Genomic DNA, 15,515 nt, shown 5'->3' with positions numbered 1-15,515 from the left:
AAAACAAATAATGTTGCAATGTAGGTCAGAAGCTCAGCCCAAATTACACGTTTGTTTACTCCAGACAGTGCACAAAATGTATGGAAAAGAAATTTTCATGTCCAGGAAAAGGCATAAAAGAAAGCCATGATTACAAAGTACAGCCAGCATTGAAATAACATCAATTTGTCTGCCATCAATCCAATAGAAGGCTAAGACCCCATGGAGGTCAACGCTAGAAACTAAGGCCCTTGCTGTGATCAGTTCAACAAAATCTCATGCTTAAATGTATTGAGTACAGCAGATAGATTTAACAAACTACCCTTATTTGTTTCCATCCAGCGATCATGGACTGGTTTAAGTAACTCTGTCTGTGTCCCAAAGCCAAGCTAAAACCATATTTTGAAATAATTCAGGACAAAAGTCCTCGTGCAAGTATGTTTGGTGTTGCACTGCCACCACCCACTGCTATCTCCTTGTCCCTGAAAGGTTGATTTATAACCAAAAAGTGATTCTCTTCATCCAGGGAGTTTTGTGAAGACAAATTGTGCAGTCACTTTTTACTGTAACCAGAGAAATATTCACTATTGCGGCTACTGGTGTTCTTAATTTTTCCCGGAAAGCCTTGACCAGCCAAGAGAAGCTAGGATCTTGTTTACAGCTGCTTGCTGTTACAGTCCCAAGGACCCTGTTCACATCAGTCAGGGCGACTGATATAAAATGATCCATATTTATTTAGTTAGCTTGCCATTTGTTGGTCCTGTCTTGGGCCCCCGCGGCAGCTCACAAAGGACCCAATAAACACATAGTAAAAGCAGAACATAGTGCCATCAAAAGTTATCAGTCATTTGTTCTTAAAAAGCTTCCCAAACAGAAATTGTTTCATTTTTCTTCAGAAGGTCAGGAGAGTCTCACCTCCCATGGGAGGGAGTTCTATCACCAAGTGTTCCGTAGCTTACCGGAAATCCCTCTTGAGGAGTTCATACTGCTATGCACCAATGGTAGTGGTGGATTTTTTATTTCCTTTTCCTTTTGGCTTGTTTTGCAGTTGTGCAGCATATGAAATTGAGTCGCCCCAGGGTCATGGATGGTTAGAATACGTCATTAAGTGATGTTAACCAGAGAGGAGCCTATGGTTCCCATAATGCTGCATGAAAGTAATATATATTTAGTTCCAAGTTTTATTTATAATCTATTTCATAAAAATACATTTAACCATCTCAAAAAGAAACATGTTAATAGATTATATTACATTTACAAATACAAACTTCCAACTCTATTTGTTGAAGAATATACAAAAAAATCACTAAGTCTCCTACTCAATTCTCATTTCCCTTTTTAAATCATAACCAACAGTCGTAAATTCACAATTATACTTTTTTCTAATATACTGTATCCATAGATTCCATTTTGTCTTAAGGTAAAGGTAAAGGTATCCCCTGTGCAAGCACTGGGTCATGTCTAACCCTTGGGGTGACGCCCTCTAGCGTTTTCATGGCAGACTCAATACAGGGTGGTTTGCCAGTGCCTTCCCAAGTCATTACCATTTACCCCCCAGCAAGCTGGGTACTCATTTTACTGACCTCGGAAGGATGGAAGGCTGAGTCAACCTTGAGCCGGCTGCTGGGATCGAACTCCCAGCCTCATGGGCAGACAGCTTCAGACAGCATTTCTGCTGCCTTACCACCCTGCGCCACAAGAGGCTCTTTTTGTCTTAAAGTCCAGTATTTGTTTATCTTCAACGTCAATTTCGCCATCTGAGTGATCTCAGGTCCTAAGCCGTGAAAGTGACATATTGATAGCAAGTACTTTGGCAAATAGCAAACGCAAGACTTCAAAAAAAGTTTATTTATAAATAACCAACTGGATTGCTCGTTGTTAATTTGAACCATCAACCGTGGTGTGTTGTGCGTCAAGGCCTGGTCTGTTGGGGAATCCCGGAAACCCATCAGAATGGATCACCTCCCCCCGCATTCATTCGCTGTTGTTTGCCGGCCTCACCCCTCCTGATGCATAGGAAGAATGATGTATGAATTGTGACGTTTGCACTGCTCCCTGTGATATTGGAATTCATTAGACAGAAACATTTTAATTAACTTTCCAGTAAGCCCTGCCACTCTCCGTCTCACCACATTGTCATTTTCTTTGATACGCAGGCAAACCGTTGGATAAGAAACAAAGAAGCAAAAAACGGCTTGAAGATAATTAAGCTAACAGATGCAGGTTTCCTGCGCACTCTGGAGAATGCCATTCGCCTGGGGTTGCCTGTTCTTCTAGAAGAGGTTTGGATCTTTTCTGCATCAAAATATTTTCTCATTATTCTCGTGCATTTATAGCTGCTAGCTACATTTCATAGAATCGGATTGCCTGCCCAGATCTCTGTGAATGCAGTCACTTCCTTCTTCACTTATGCTAGAAGACTCATCCAATAGCAACACATATACAAGATGTTTCTTTTCCTGGAGAACAGCGTTTCTCAACTTTTTTACCACTGAGAAACTCGTGAAACCTACGTTCATCCGAGACAAATGTAGCAGGGCCCCTTCCCTTCCATCCCCTTCCAGACTCTGGTCAGAACCTGGCTTATTGAATGAATGTTTGAACTTGGCTATGAGCCTCTTGTGGCGCAGAGTGGTAAGGCAGCCGTCTGAAAGCTTTGCCCATGAGGCTGGGAGTTCGATCCCAGCAGCCGGCTCAAGGTTGACTCAGCCTTCCATCCTTCCGAGGTCAGTAAAATGAGTACCCAGCTTGCTGGGGGGTAAACGGTAATGAATGGGGAAGGCACTGGCAAACCACCCCGTATTGAGTTTGCCATGAAAACGCTAGAGGGCGTCACCCCAAGGTCAGCCATGACTCAGTGCTTGCACAGGGGATACCTTTACCTTTACTGTCAGGGCCTTCCTTCCTTTTCTTCCTCCGGGTCAGTTGAATGGGGTTTTCGAGTCTCTTGGTCTAGACATCTAGACAGACTCCTGCATCTTGAAAGCTTTACTAACAGAGAGCAGAAATAAAAATAGTGTTATCTCAACCACTGCATGCCCACCATAAGCACACCTGTGCAGGTCAAACATTTGTCTGTTAAGCTGCTAACAATACTGCAATCCCATACAATACCTGCAGGGCTCCCCGCCTTAGATACAGTGTTCCGTGAATGTGCTGAAGGGCCCAGTAGCAGATAATTGAAAACACTGTCCCCAAGACAGGAGATGTATGTAGTTGCCTACAATCCAAAACAGCAATAAGACGTTTATGCTGTGAGACCTCGGGCACCATTTTGGATTGCTAAGCGATTCCCTACATGAGCTGAATGGGGAGAAGGAAAGTGGGCGACCAGTGTTGGGGTAAAGTAGGAGCTGGAACAAACAGGAAGAAGGGAGAAGGTTGGAAGAAGCATGTGCTAGCGTGAGTAAGGTGGCAGCAGTGGGGGATGACATTTCCCTTGTACCATGAGTTCTCCCATGCCCACCAGCGGTAAAACCAGTTCTAATAACCGGCATGCATTGCTGTGAAAGATGGTCATTTGATTCACTGGGTGGGATGGATCTCTTATTAGGCATTGGTACCCTTATAACGTTGAGCTGTAACAAAGAGTTCTCTGGGCCTTGGCTTCTTTCATAAGCTTCAACATCACGTTTATTTGCCAAAGAACTGAAATTAATCATAACTGAAGTAGAAAGAACTGCAGCTGTTTTCCATGATCACTGCCTTTCAATATACTCTGTGGTGATTTATCAGCTTTTATTATGTCAGGTTGTAGTCGTTTTGTGTTCACATGAAGAAATGCATTTTGGCTTTAGAAATTTGAAATGAGCCAAACCTTCACTCTGGGTTTTAAAAAAGAATAGGCAGGAAGGAAGTCTGTTCAGTTGCTTTCCAAGCTTACTTCAGTCCACCTTCATACAAATGTTAATAGATTTAGAACAGAGTTTTAGGGTAATTAAATATTAGAGAGACTTCCAAAAACAAAATTCTGTACACTTCAGAAAAAGTTTTTTTGGCCTGGCCAGACCTGGTTAGTGGGTTGGGAAAAGAGACGTGATAAAATTTAGGGAAGCAAAGCTTAAGGGCTATTTGATGCTGAGTCCAACAAAGCAGACTGAACTCTTAACTGAGGTCCAGAGGTGGCGGTGATTGCTATGTGATGGCCTGAAGAGCTGGCAGAAGCTGTAAGGAAGTGGAACCTCTATCTATAACATCCTAAGCTAAGGAGCCTGTCCTATATTTTTAACATCTGATAGGGCATGTATAGCGAAGGATAGACCATTGTTGGTCCTGGCGAACCAGGATGGTGGTCTTGGTGCCATATTGGTAGCTCTGTGTAAATGTCTGTTCACTAAGTGGCAGTGCAGGAGTGGGAAGCAGACTCCATGATAGACATTGCTGGTATTGCAGTGCCTTTATATCAATGGTTCTCAACCTAGGAGTCGCAGCCCCATTTGGGGTTGCCTGGCCCCTTCTTCGGGGTCCCCAGGTTGGTTGCCTCTGCGATGGCAGCTGGGGGCGGCGGCCGCCACGACAATTGGCAGCAACCAGCAGCGGTGGCGGGCAGCAGCAGGCGGCAGCGGGCAGCGGTAGATGGGCGGTAGCAACAGAACCATTGCAATGGCCACCTCCATGCTGCCCGACCGTTGTGCGCATGTGCACATGCAATTGGGGTCATGGCATAGGAGCGGTTGAGAACTGCTGCTTTATATGAATCAGCCACATTTGGAATTGTGTACAGTTGTGGCTGCTTCAGCCCAGACAAGGGTATCACAGAGCAGGAAAGGGACCAGAAAATGTGATGCAGAAGCTGGAACTACCTTTTCGTTGCAGCGGGTTGTAAAAACTACTGGATAGAAAGGGGATAGAGAACTCCCAGCCTCCCCCATAATTCTAGATCTTGGGGTTCATCGGGTAAAACAGATGGCCCCAGTTTCAGGAAGGCAGAGAAAGGAAATTACTTCATGTAATTAACTCACTTCACTCACTGACATGAGATGAGGCGATGGCCACTAGCTCAGACCTCTTTAAGAGGGAATCTGACAACATCATAGAGGACAGCTAAATGGAACTTCCATGTTCAGAGCATAGCTGTGAATATCGGTTGCATTTGGTCACAGCAGAGCGGGGCTTCTTGTGTTCACTGTCCTGTTTATTGATCTCTCGGAAGCATCAGCTTGGCCACTAGGGAAAAGAAAGAGGGAGGCTTGGTAGTATCCACGCGTATGTAAAAGTGCTTCACTTCCTTATCTTAACAGCTTAAAGAAACACTGGACCCAGCTCTGGAGCCCATTCTTTTGAAGCAGACTTTTATCTCTGGTGGGAGAATGCTCATTCGCCTTGGAGACTCAGACATAGATTACGACAGGAATTTTAAGTTCTACATGACAACCAAATTGCCAAATCCCCACTACTTGCCTGAGGTATGACTGTCACTTTGAAACTGAAGTCAACGCAGCCAGATAAGTAGTAGCCAAAAGTTTTAAAGACGGTGGGCAGTGACGGATCTTCAGTTTCCCAAAGTCATATCAAGCATCACTTATATATTTTTATTGCAGCTAACAATAACAATATCTCCATCTCTTTTTTGGTGAGAGGGGATTTTATCATTTGGACATTCGCTTGAGTGTGTGTAAATATATCGTGGTAAGTTACCAAAGTGAAAATAATTGGGGAGTTTACCAAGATATCATAGACAGCTCCGAGCCAGATAGACAGACACGCTTGTTAGTTGGTATATGCCAATATGTCCTCATGGTGTACACCAGTACGTCCAAGCAGACTGTGACTTGCTGTGAGCTAGCAAGCTTTGTAGTGAATAGAATCATAGAATCCTAGAGTTGGAAGGAGCCATACTGGCCATCCCCCTGCTCAGTGTAGGATCAGCCTAAATCATCCAGGATAAGTAGCTGTCCAGTCGCTGTTTAAAGACCTCCAATTAGGGGGAGCTCACCACCCCCTTACGCAGCCAATTCCCAATGGGGGATTAGATTCTGACGGTGAAGTCCTAAACAGAGTAACACCCTTCTAAGTCTGTTGAAGTCAGTGGGCGTAGAAGGGAGTCCGTCGTCTTGGGACTGCTGAGCAGCAAGTTTCCTATCTTCAAGAGAAACTGCCGCTGCAGCTACACGTTATGGACGCGGTTGAAAACAGAACCCCTATTTCAGGTCTTCCTTTTTGTCTGCCACGTGCAATGCTTGCCTTGTTGTGATGTCATCATGCTTTTCCCAGCAGAAATAAACGATGGCTTGAATCCACCAGAGGTTTCCTTGGGCAGAAATGGGACCTCCCTGGCCTCTCAATGCCGCTTCTGGGGGGAACAGGCTTCCCAGGAACAGCTTGTGGGTGTTGGCAGTCTGTATCAGGAAGGGGGGATTTGGTGAAAATCTCCTTCCCTTTCCATGTGCAGAAATCCCTCCCTTGGATCCACCCAATGGCTTGGGGTGGGGAAGAAGAATGTACAATTGGGTGAGGTTGGATGCAAACCATCTCCACCTCACCCTAGAGCAGGGGTAGTCAACCTGTGGTCCTCCAGATGTCCATGGACTACAATTCCCATGAGCCCCTGCCAGCAAATCCTGGCAGGGGCTCATGGAAATTGTAGTCCATGGACATCTGGAGGGCTGCAGTTTGACTACCCCTGCCCTAGAGTGATTGGACTGTGACTGGGGCCTCCTGATTGAACAATCTAAAAGCAAAATGTATGTATCTTTCTCAGGCCTGTCAAGATGCAGGGAAAAAAGATCTCAGCACAGTCGCTATATGACTGTTCAAAATTAATGAGCACCACGGCTGTGCCGCTGAAATTCGTAAGAGCATTGTCAGCGCGGCTGATTGTCAAGCCTCATCAGATGATGTCAGCTTGGTTGGTTTTTGCAATGAACTGAGAAGTGTAGGAGTGGGTTTTAACAAGGAGTGTGCACACCAAAAGAATTTCTCAGGTTCAGGTATATTGAACCCCAGAAATTCAGAATTGCCCCCCCCCCAAAAAAACCCCAAATTCCAATACTTGTATGATATTTATTTTCAGAAATCCTGGATATTTTTGGCTCCATTGTACCCTATGGGATCATTATAGTAAATGGGAAATTGGATCCTTGGTCCAATCTTTTTGAAATTGGGGGGAGAGGAGATTTATAGAGACACTGAAAAATCTGGTGCCTCATCCTCAAAAAACTGTCCTCACGTATCATCAGACAGATTCCTCATTATAGCCACAAAGGTCCCCATAAGCTATAATAGAGCTGAAGATATTTAAAGGTATCACGGTCCACTTAAATGCATTTGTGGAGCTGCAGCTTCACCTGAAATCGCATTTAAAGGGAGTTCACTCTCTTTAAATGCCGTTTAATTGCAGCTGTCCTGTTTTCCCGGCTAATCCCAATTTCGGGATTATCCAGGATTGGTGATGGTTGAAAGAATAGCTGATAAATACTGATAAGTTATTTTGGGGTATTTTTTTCAACTATATCTATAGATATTTTGCCCTTGCATTGCTAGTCAGAGGGGCAAAAGGACAGTGGATGCGCCCAGGATGCCATGTGAGGGTTCAGAAGTAGTGGTGTTACAATATTTATGCTCCTCCTTGAATGTCAGCACAGAATGCTTCCTTTTTTATCGAGACTGCCTTTACTCAAAGGACTCCTTCTCCAACTCCCCCTACCCTGAGCATCTTCTGAGTCTGCTGTACAGGAGACTGGGAAGTTGTAGCTCGTACCCAAGCAGCTGCACTGGATTTAGAACCCATGCAGTGGCTGTTGTTGTTGTTATGTGCGAAGTCGTATCCGACCCATCGCAACCCCATGGACAATGATCCTCCAGGCCTTTCTGTCCTCTACCATTCCCCGGAGTCCATTTAAGTTTGCACCGACTGCTTCAGTGACTCCATCCATCCACCTCATTCTCTGTCGTCCCCTTCTTCTTTTGCCCTCAATCGCTCCCAGCATTAGGCTCTTCTCCAGGGAGTCCTTCCTTCTCATGAGGTGGTCAAAGTATTTGAGTTTCATCTTCAGGATCTGGCCTTCTAAGGAGCAGTCAGGGCTGATCTCCTCTAGGACTGACCGGTTTGTTCGCCTTGCAGTCCAAGGGACTCTCAAGAGTCTTCTCCAGCACCAGAGTTCAAAAGCCTCAATTCTTTGACGCTCGGCCTTCCTTATGGTCCAACTTTCGCAGCCATACATTGCAACTGGGAATACCATAGCCTTGACTAAACACACTTTTGTTGGCAGGGTGATGTCTCTGCTTTTTAGGATGCTGTCTAGATTTGCCATAGCTTTCCTCCCCAGGAGCAAGCGTCTTTTAATTCCTTTGCTGCAGTCCCCATCTGCAGTGATCTTGGAGCCCAGGAAAATAAAATCTGTCACTATCTCCATTTCTTCCCCATCTATTTGCCAGGAATTGAGAGGGCCGGATGCCATGATCTTTGTTTTCTTGATGTTGAGTTTCACGCCAACTTTTGCACTCTCCTCCTTCACCCGCATCAACAGGCTCTTTAGTTCCTCTTCACTTTCTGCCATTAGAGCGGTATCATCTGCATATCTGTGCAGTGGCTGTAGAGTGCCACAAAATAGCTTACCTGCATGGTTGTCGGGCACGTGCTCACATTGCTGTAGCTCAGGAGTAGTCAACCTGTGGTCCTCCAGATGTTCATGGGCTACTATTCCCATGAGCCCCTGCCAGCGCTTGCTGGCAGGGGCTCATGGGAATTGTAGGCCATGAACATCTGGAGGACCACAGGTTGACTACCCCTGCTGTAGCTCACTAACTATCCTAAGCAGTTTACAGACCGGCTTTAGGATTTCGTGCTGACAACTCGAGTGTTTTAGAACGGCACTAAAATGCATAATTGGATTTTGTATTATTTACCTGTGAATAGAAATATTACATTGTCAGACTATAAGCTGCTCTTTCCCCCTCCCCTCTCATGTTCTGCTGCAGGTGTGTATCAAAGTTACAATTATCAATTTCACTGTTACCAGATCTGGCTTGGAAGATCAATTGCTAAGGTTCGTTGGCTAAATTCACACTTTTCTTTTCCCTGTGTTCAGCACAGCATTAAAGTACGGTGTTTTAATTCCAGTTACGGGAAGCACTTATCTAAAGCATTAAACACGTAATCATATAGATTTTTGTACCTTCATACTTTAGGAGGCCGAGTTCCCGAATCGCTGACTTTTTTTCTAAAGCTCCATAGGGGCTGATTGCAGTGTATTGCTTACATAAGAGCCAGATGGCAAATATGCCAAGAGACCTCAGTGCATACATTAGGGAAAGACACTTTCAGTGCAAGTGGGTAGCGTTAAGCATGATTTGCTGCTTTGAACCCCTGGTTATGTCAGCTCACTGTATGTATACTGTTGGTGACATGGAATTCGTAAGTATGTGTCGAGGCCCTGCTAGAAGGGACGGCACCTTCTGCCATCACGATGCACCCCGAGGAAGCTCTCGCACAAGCCTCAGAATATGGAGAAGAGGTGGGTGTCAGCACCCAAACCTTCCTCCTCCCAGTTGTAATGGCTCTTCACCCTGTCTGCCCCTCTCAATGCCATGGCTGGGGTGGGGGCGTTGTTGGTGCCGTGGCAGGCTTCCGGCGGGGGGGGGGTACTCTGGAGGGGGGGGCGTGCCTGAACAATATTATGCCTCCTGGGTTTGCTGTCCTAATATGTTGCCTTGAAGTAGCTTGTCTGTGAAATAAGTGATTGGAAGTAAGAACTTCCGACATGGACATGAATTATTCTAATTTTATTTTCCTCAATGTAAAAGTGCAGGCATATGTAATGGCATTTGTTAATTTGCCTGCTTAACATTTGAAGAGTAGAAACAGTAAAGCACCACATTAAAAACCATCCGGACGATCAATATACATATCAGCTCCAACAATAAAACTGTAATGAAGAACCCATTAGACCCCAGGAGCAGGAGGAGGAACACAGATCTTCAATAAGTATATGCTCTTAGTCCTAGGAGGGGAGCCCATCAGATCTTCCTTGCCACACTGGCCTCAACCATAGACCTGGTGGAAGAGCTCCGTTTTGCAGGCCCTGCGGAAAGCCTGTCATCTGGAGCAGTGGTTCCCCAACCTTTTTATCACCGGGGGCCACTCAATGCCGGGGACCAGTCACCGGGGACCACTCAACGCCTTTTACCGAGGCCCAGTGGGGGGGTAGTTTACTCCTCTACTCTCAACCACTGCCCTAACGCTCTCTGATTGCTATGGTAATGTTTAAACATCCCTTCAATATAAGATACAGATACGCCACAATGAAGTGTGTTGTAAAGGGCTGGGGGGGATGAAGTAAAGGGCCGGGGGGGAGGGGAGAAGTCCTTCGGGGCCCACCTCCAATTAGTCGTAGGACCACATGTTGGGGATCGCTAATCTGGAGAACTGGGTTCAATTCCCTGCTCCTCCACGTGCAGCCAGCTGGACAACCTTGGGCCAGACACAGTTCTCTCAGAGCTTTCTCAGCCACACCTATCTCCCAGGGTGGTTTTTGTGGGGAGAGGAAGGGAAGGTGATTGTAAGCAGTTTCGAGACTCCTTCGGGTAGTCATCTTTTGTAAGACAGGCTGCAGTGCTAAAGATACTTGCTTGGGATTAAGCCCCTTTGAATGGCATGAGACTGACTGACTCTCTAAAGTTTACAGTGGACGTATAATGAATCTTAGTGCTAATAATATAAAACATTTAAATACTTGGATCATCTTTGCATTAAAAAAATTTGAGACCACAGAAGGAAATGGGTTTGAGTTCTTTTTTTAAAAACTTATACACAATCGAAGGGTTTAGATACATTTGTTAATTACAGAGTATTTTTAAATCATTTCTGTGTTCCATATCCTCCTTAGATCTAACAAGTGTGTTAACCAAAGGAGGATTCTATGCTCTTTGAAGCCAGTCACCTATCGGAATCTCTGACTTGTCTCAATTGTAAGAAGAGGAATTAATATCCTCTTTCCTTGTATATTTTAATATGCCCTAAGATGCCTTTTACTTCATGTTTGATGGCATTCCTGACACTGCTAGGACGACATGAGATGGCTGGGAAATCGTTGCGTGCATGCTGGTGTCTGATACAACAGTAACGTTTCTATCCTAAAAAATGTTGTGACTAAGCCTCATTGAATAGATCCGAGTAGCATTGTAAGCAGATCTGCTTAGGATGGCACCGCAAAGGTATAATGCTGCCGGTGACGATCCACCTTGTTAACTTTTGATCTAGTGACGTTGTGCGCCTAGAGAGGCCTGAGCTGGAGGAGCAAAGAACCCAGCTCATTGTGAGGATTAATGCAGATAAGAATCAGCTGAAAGCCATTGAAGACAAAATTCTGAAGATGCTTTTTACATCAGAGGGGAATATCCTGGACAAGGAAGAACTCATCAATACACTCCAGGAATCAAAGGCAAGAGGCTTTTAAACAATATATATATATTGATGATCATGGCTACCATACTGAGTATTGTTCTATGGATTTTAAGCCCTATACTATTTCCAAGAAGCCCATTCTAATGACCTTATCTTCCCTGTACAATGCAGAAAATCACTGTGATCCTTTCCCAGCATTAGATGAATTAGCATAGTAAAATCACATCTTTTACAGCTTTCTCCTCACCATGTATTTTTTACCCTTTGTTCTGAAGAAGCTCTCTCAGTCCTTTCACTCATACATTAGAGATCGAATTCGACAGAGTTAGTATGCATTGTCATTGAAAGTCCCAAATGGACCACTCTGATCATTGTGAGAAGCAAAAAAAAAAAAAAAAAAAAACCAGCACTTGGCAAAAGCTGGCTTTTAGTTTTAGGTAGTTTCACAAAGTGCTGAAGAAGCCCTGGAGAATGAATTAATCTTTTGCACTATTACTGACAGTATTTCAATCTTGAGATATAAAAGAAGGTGATTTGGTGCACTAAGAGTAAAAATTCTGCTAAGGCAGCAATTAGAAACATAATCAGTTTCTAAACTTTTCTGGATAAATCTGAATTATAATATACCACGTGTCTTAAAAAACTGCAATAATTCAAGAGATTTTCTTTTTAAAGAACAGATAAATCATAGAGGTTTTTGAGAGCTAGAATTTTAATGTGACATGGATGAGATTGGCAAATTCTTAACTATTAATCACTGTAGACTAATAAACTGCTAAATTTTGGCTGAAGTTTAGTCATACCAATCAAGTTACCCAATGATACTTTTTCAACATATTTCCCCATATTCAGAGAAGTTATAGAGCCATTGTTAGGTTCTTGATTTTCTGGGACAGAGCTGTTGCTTTTCCAGTATTGCTCGCTCACAGCATTGTTTTCACCATATCATTTTATTGCCTGTGGGAAATTCTTCCTACTTCATTTTAGCCATTTCAGTAATGGATAGAGTTTTTGTGTAACTGCTAGTCAGGGAGTGTGGAGCCAAATCTGCATATATTTTGCACTGGAGCTATTCAATCCAAGTGCCTATAAGAAATGGATCCCTCTTACTGCCACTTTTCTTTTATATTTTCCTGCTTAATCCCAAGTGGCCTGCCCCATCACGTGTGGCCAAGATTTGCTATTCAGTGGAATGCTACTTTTCCCTGGCTGGAAAAACCAGTGCAAATGAAAACATTTGCTGCCCCCAAAAGATTTAGGGTTTTACTGCATGAGACAGGGATGACAGGTCTCCATTCATCTTTAAAGGCTAAATTATAGCTGTGTGGTAGCCTAATTCAGATCAGGGCTAGGGGGGGGGGAATGGGGGAGTGGACTTAACTCTTTCATTTCCACATGGCTTGTCTAATTAAAGCCAGTCCACTGTGGCTGTGCAGTAGCTCTTCAAAGCAAAAAAGAAACAACGAAAGATGTTTGTCTTTGAAGTATTCGTTTTGATTTGCAGAATAGTGCAGGGTTGGAAAGGTCGCAACCACTTTGCTATCTTACCAAGCTTGAAACCTCCCCCTCCCCCACCCACACTGGGGGTTAGATATTGGAGATTCCTGAAAGAATTTTGGAGAAAAGGCACAGCCAGGAAAAATGCCTCACTGGGCTTTTCTGAACCTGATTTGGGGCATGCATGGTCTCTTTAAGACTATTCCTAGACAACCTTAAAAATCATGGCCAAAGACAGAGGTGGGATCCGTCTTTTAAGTGTGCTGAACCCATATCACTTTGCAGAACTTTATATCTTTAGAGGGCAATCATGAAATCCAGAATTCCAAATATTACATTCCCCTTCCCCTTCCAGCCGTGAGAAATGTGTTTGATATGTTCAGGGCCCTCGTTCACACGAGTTCTCAAAACAACTATGTGGAATTCGTGTTTTTTTAGGTCACATCTGGTGCCATTAAAGTCAGGCTTGTTGAAGCCGAAACGACGGAAGAAAAGATAAATGCAGCCCGTGAAAAATACCGCCCTGTGGCTACTCGAGGCTCAGTCATGTACTTTGTGATTGCCAGCCTGTCAGAAATTGATCCGATGTATCAGTTTTCCTTAAAGTATTTCAAACAGGTTTGGCTTGCCCCCCCCCCTCTCTTTTTTCTTTTCTTTTTCAATTTAAAGTAATTCACATTTGTATTGTACAGCTAGCAGGTGAGTTTCTGTCAACCAGTTAAGTCCATTGCAATCAGCAACTAGATGCAAAAAGTTTTTTTTTTTAAGGTACACCCTGGGGCTGTGTGCCGAGTGGATTTTGTTTTTCTTTCAAGAACAGGAATTCCTTCATACCTGAAATTGCCTTTTAAAACGCCACTTAGTTTCAGAAATGGTTTTTGCATTGCTTGGGAGTTTTCTATTAGCAAAACACCAGCATAAAAAACCCCTCAGGCTTGCAGAAGCAGGAGTTTTTTTTGGATCCTGGCCATTAGTCCCTGCACATGAGTAACTGTCTGAAGACCTGCTGTCATGAAACATAATAACTGTGCCCTGGAGATCTGGCCACTGAACTGACCCCCTTGCCGTTTGGAAAGATTAGAAACAGTGCTGGTTTTATTTCAGCGTTGAAGAAATGCTTGGTCCACATGGAGCATTGTTTCTATTACTCCGAGAAGCAATCCCTTTTGTTTCTTGCTTCACAATCAACGGCGTTTACGTATTAGCAAATGCTCTGGGACGAGTTCTAGATACAGGCCCCGAAATGTGAACTCTGATGTTCGTTCGTAGTCCAGCAAGAAGGCACAGCACAGCGTGTAGCAGGGAGCCAACATCTGAAGTATTGTGATTACTTATTCATCTTTTCCAAAGGACTTACAGTGCCTTTCGGTGTTTTTATTCTCCTCGTTCTTGAAGACGGAGGGTGGCAAGATGCCAGGTCGCTGCTCCCCAAAGCAAACATTGCTTGCCTCTCATTTGAGAGCACAAACCTCCGGAAGGCTGGTGGATGGAAAGCGAAGAGCTCTTCGTATTCATATAGATAAACACAGGGAACCTGACCACAACTATACGAACAGCTTCTAAACCATGGAAGTCACCCTGCTGTTGGGTCTCTGTTGACCCTATTAGGGTGTCCCCAAACAAATATTAAAAAGAAAGTCCACTCTGCTCCAAACACGCTTTGAAAGCTGTCACATCACTGAAACATCCAATGAGGTGCTTCAGCCACACTTCCTTGTGGCTGTGCAGTCCTCCGGGCGTCTTGAAGTCAGCTGCCTATGACAGAAGGCAGCTACCATTTGCCTTTCTTTGCTAGTAGCAAGACGGGTTTAGATAGTGCCTTGCAGGAAAAGCCAGCCATGGGTGAAAGCCCTCTGCAGCAAGTTTCTTGGCTCACTCAGCGCCTCCTTGCCATTGCTGCTGCCGCCCTACCTCAGCCACCTCTTCCCACTTCAGACAACCAGGATGCTTCACCTCCCTCCAGCCCCAAAGAGGGGTAACCATGCAGCAGCCAACCAATGAGAAATTCAGATGTAGCATAGTGTCCGCTTGGCGGATTTGCTACAGCCAGAGATGCCTTACATAGAGAGTTCAAAGCATGTTCACAGCACTGTTACTAACATGTACCTGTATACACCCCGAGACAGACCTTACTAGTGTGACTCAGATATTCCCTCAGCCATTAACTGACTCTGCCCTGGAACCCAACTGCAATAATAAGGGTAATAATATTGACTTCCTTGAAGAGTAATTGTAAGACCTAATGCATAAATAGACATCATGGAAGAAGTGGTGTTCCTTCCATTTCTTCTTCCCACCACATCTCTGTGGATAAAATCTGATTTTTTTTTTAAGAACCTTAGGTAGTCTTGTCCAGGTAGCATGACAGTGGCATGTTCAGCATTTCCTTTTCCATTACAAGAGGCAGCCAGAAGAAGAAGAAGAGTTAGTTCTTATATGCCGCTTTTCTCTACCCAAAGGAGTCTCAAAGTGCCTACAGTTCCTTCCTCTCCCCACAACAGACACCCTGTGAGGGAGGTGAGGCTGAGAGAGCCCTGATATCACTCCTTGGCCAGAACAGCTTTATTATGGCTGGGGCAAGCCCAAGGTCACCCAGCTGGCTGCATGTGGAGGAGGAGTGGGGAATCAAACCCGGCTCGCCAGATTAGAAGTCCGCACTCCTAACAACTACACCAAACTGGCTCTCCAGTCATTC

The 15,515-nt window shown here is 44.5% G+C and overlaps 1 protein-coding gene across 2 annotated transcripts in view; it reads left to right on the top strand.

Annotated features, from left to right (window-relative positions):
- The window catches only part of DNAH6 (dynein axonemal heavy chain 6), a 212,847-nt gene that overhangs the window by 121,201 nt on the left and 76,131 nt on the right, over positions 1–15,515 (top strand). For both annotated transcript variants that reach the window (XM_077345452.1, XM_077345451.1), the window contains exons 56-60: positions 2,136–2,261; positions 5,220–5,384; positions 8,899–8,966; positions 11,180–11,360; positions 13,259–13,438. In XM_077345452.1, coding sequence (XP_077201567.1) covers positions 2,136–2,261; positions 5,220–5,384; positions 8,899–8,966; positions 11,180–11,360; positions 13,259–13,438 — 720 coding nt within the window. The remainder of the gene's footprint in view (positions 1–2,135; positions 2,262–5,219; positions 5,385–8,898; positions 8,967–11,179; positions 11,361–13,258; positions 13,439–15,515) is intronic.

Source organism: Paroedura picta, chromosome 7, assembly GCF_049243985.1.
Source record: "Paroedura picta isolate Pp20150507F chromosome 7, Ppicta_v3.0, whole genome shotgun sequence".
Lineage (NCBI taxonomy): Eukaryota > Metazoa > Chordata > Lepidosauria > Squamata > Gekkonidae > Paroedura > Paroedura picta.
This window is presented reverse-complemented; position numbering and strand designations above follow the sequence as displayed.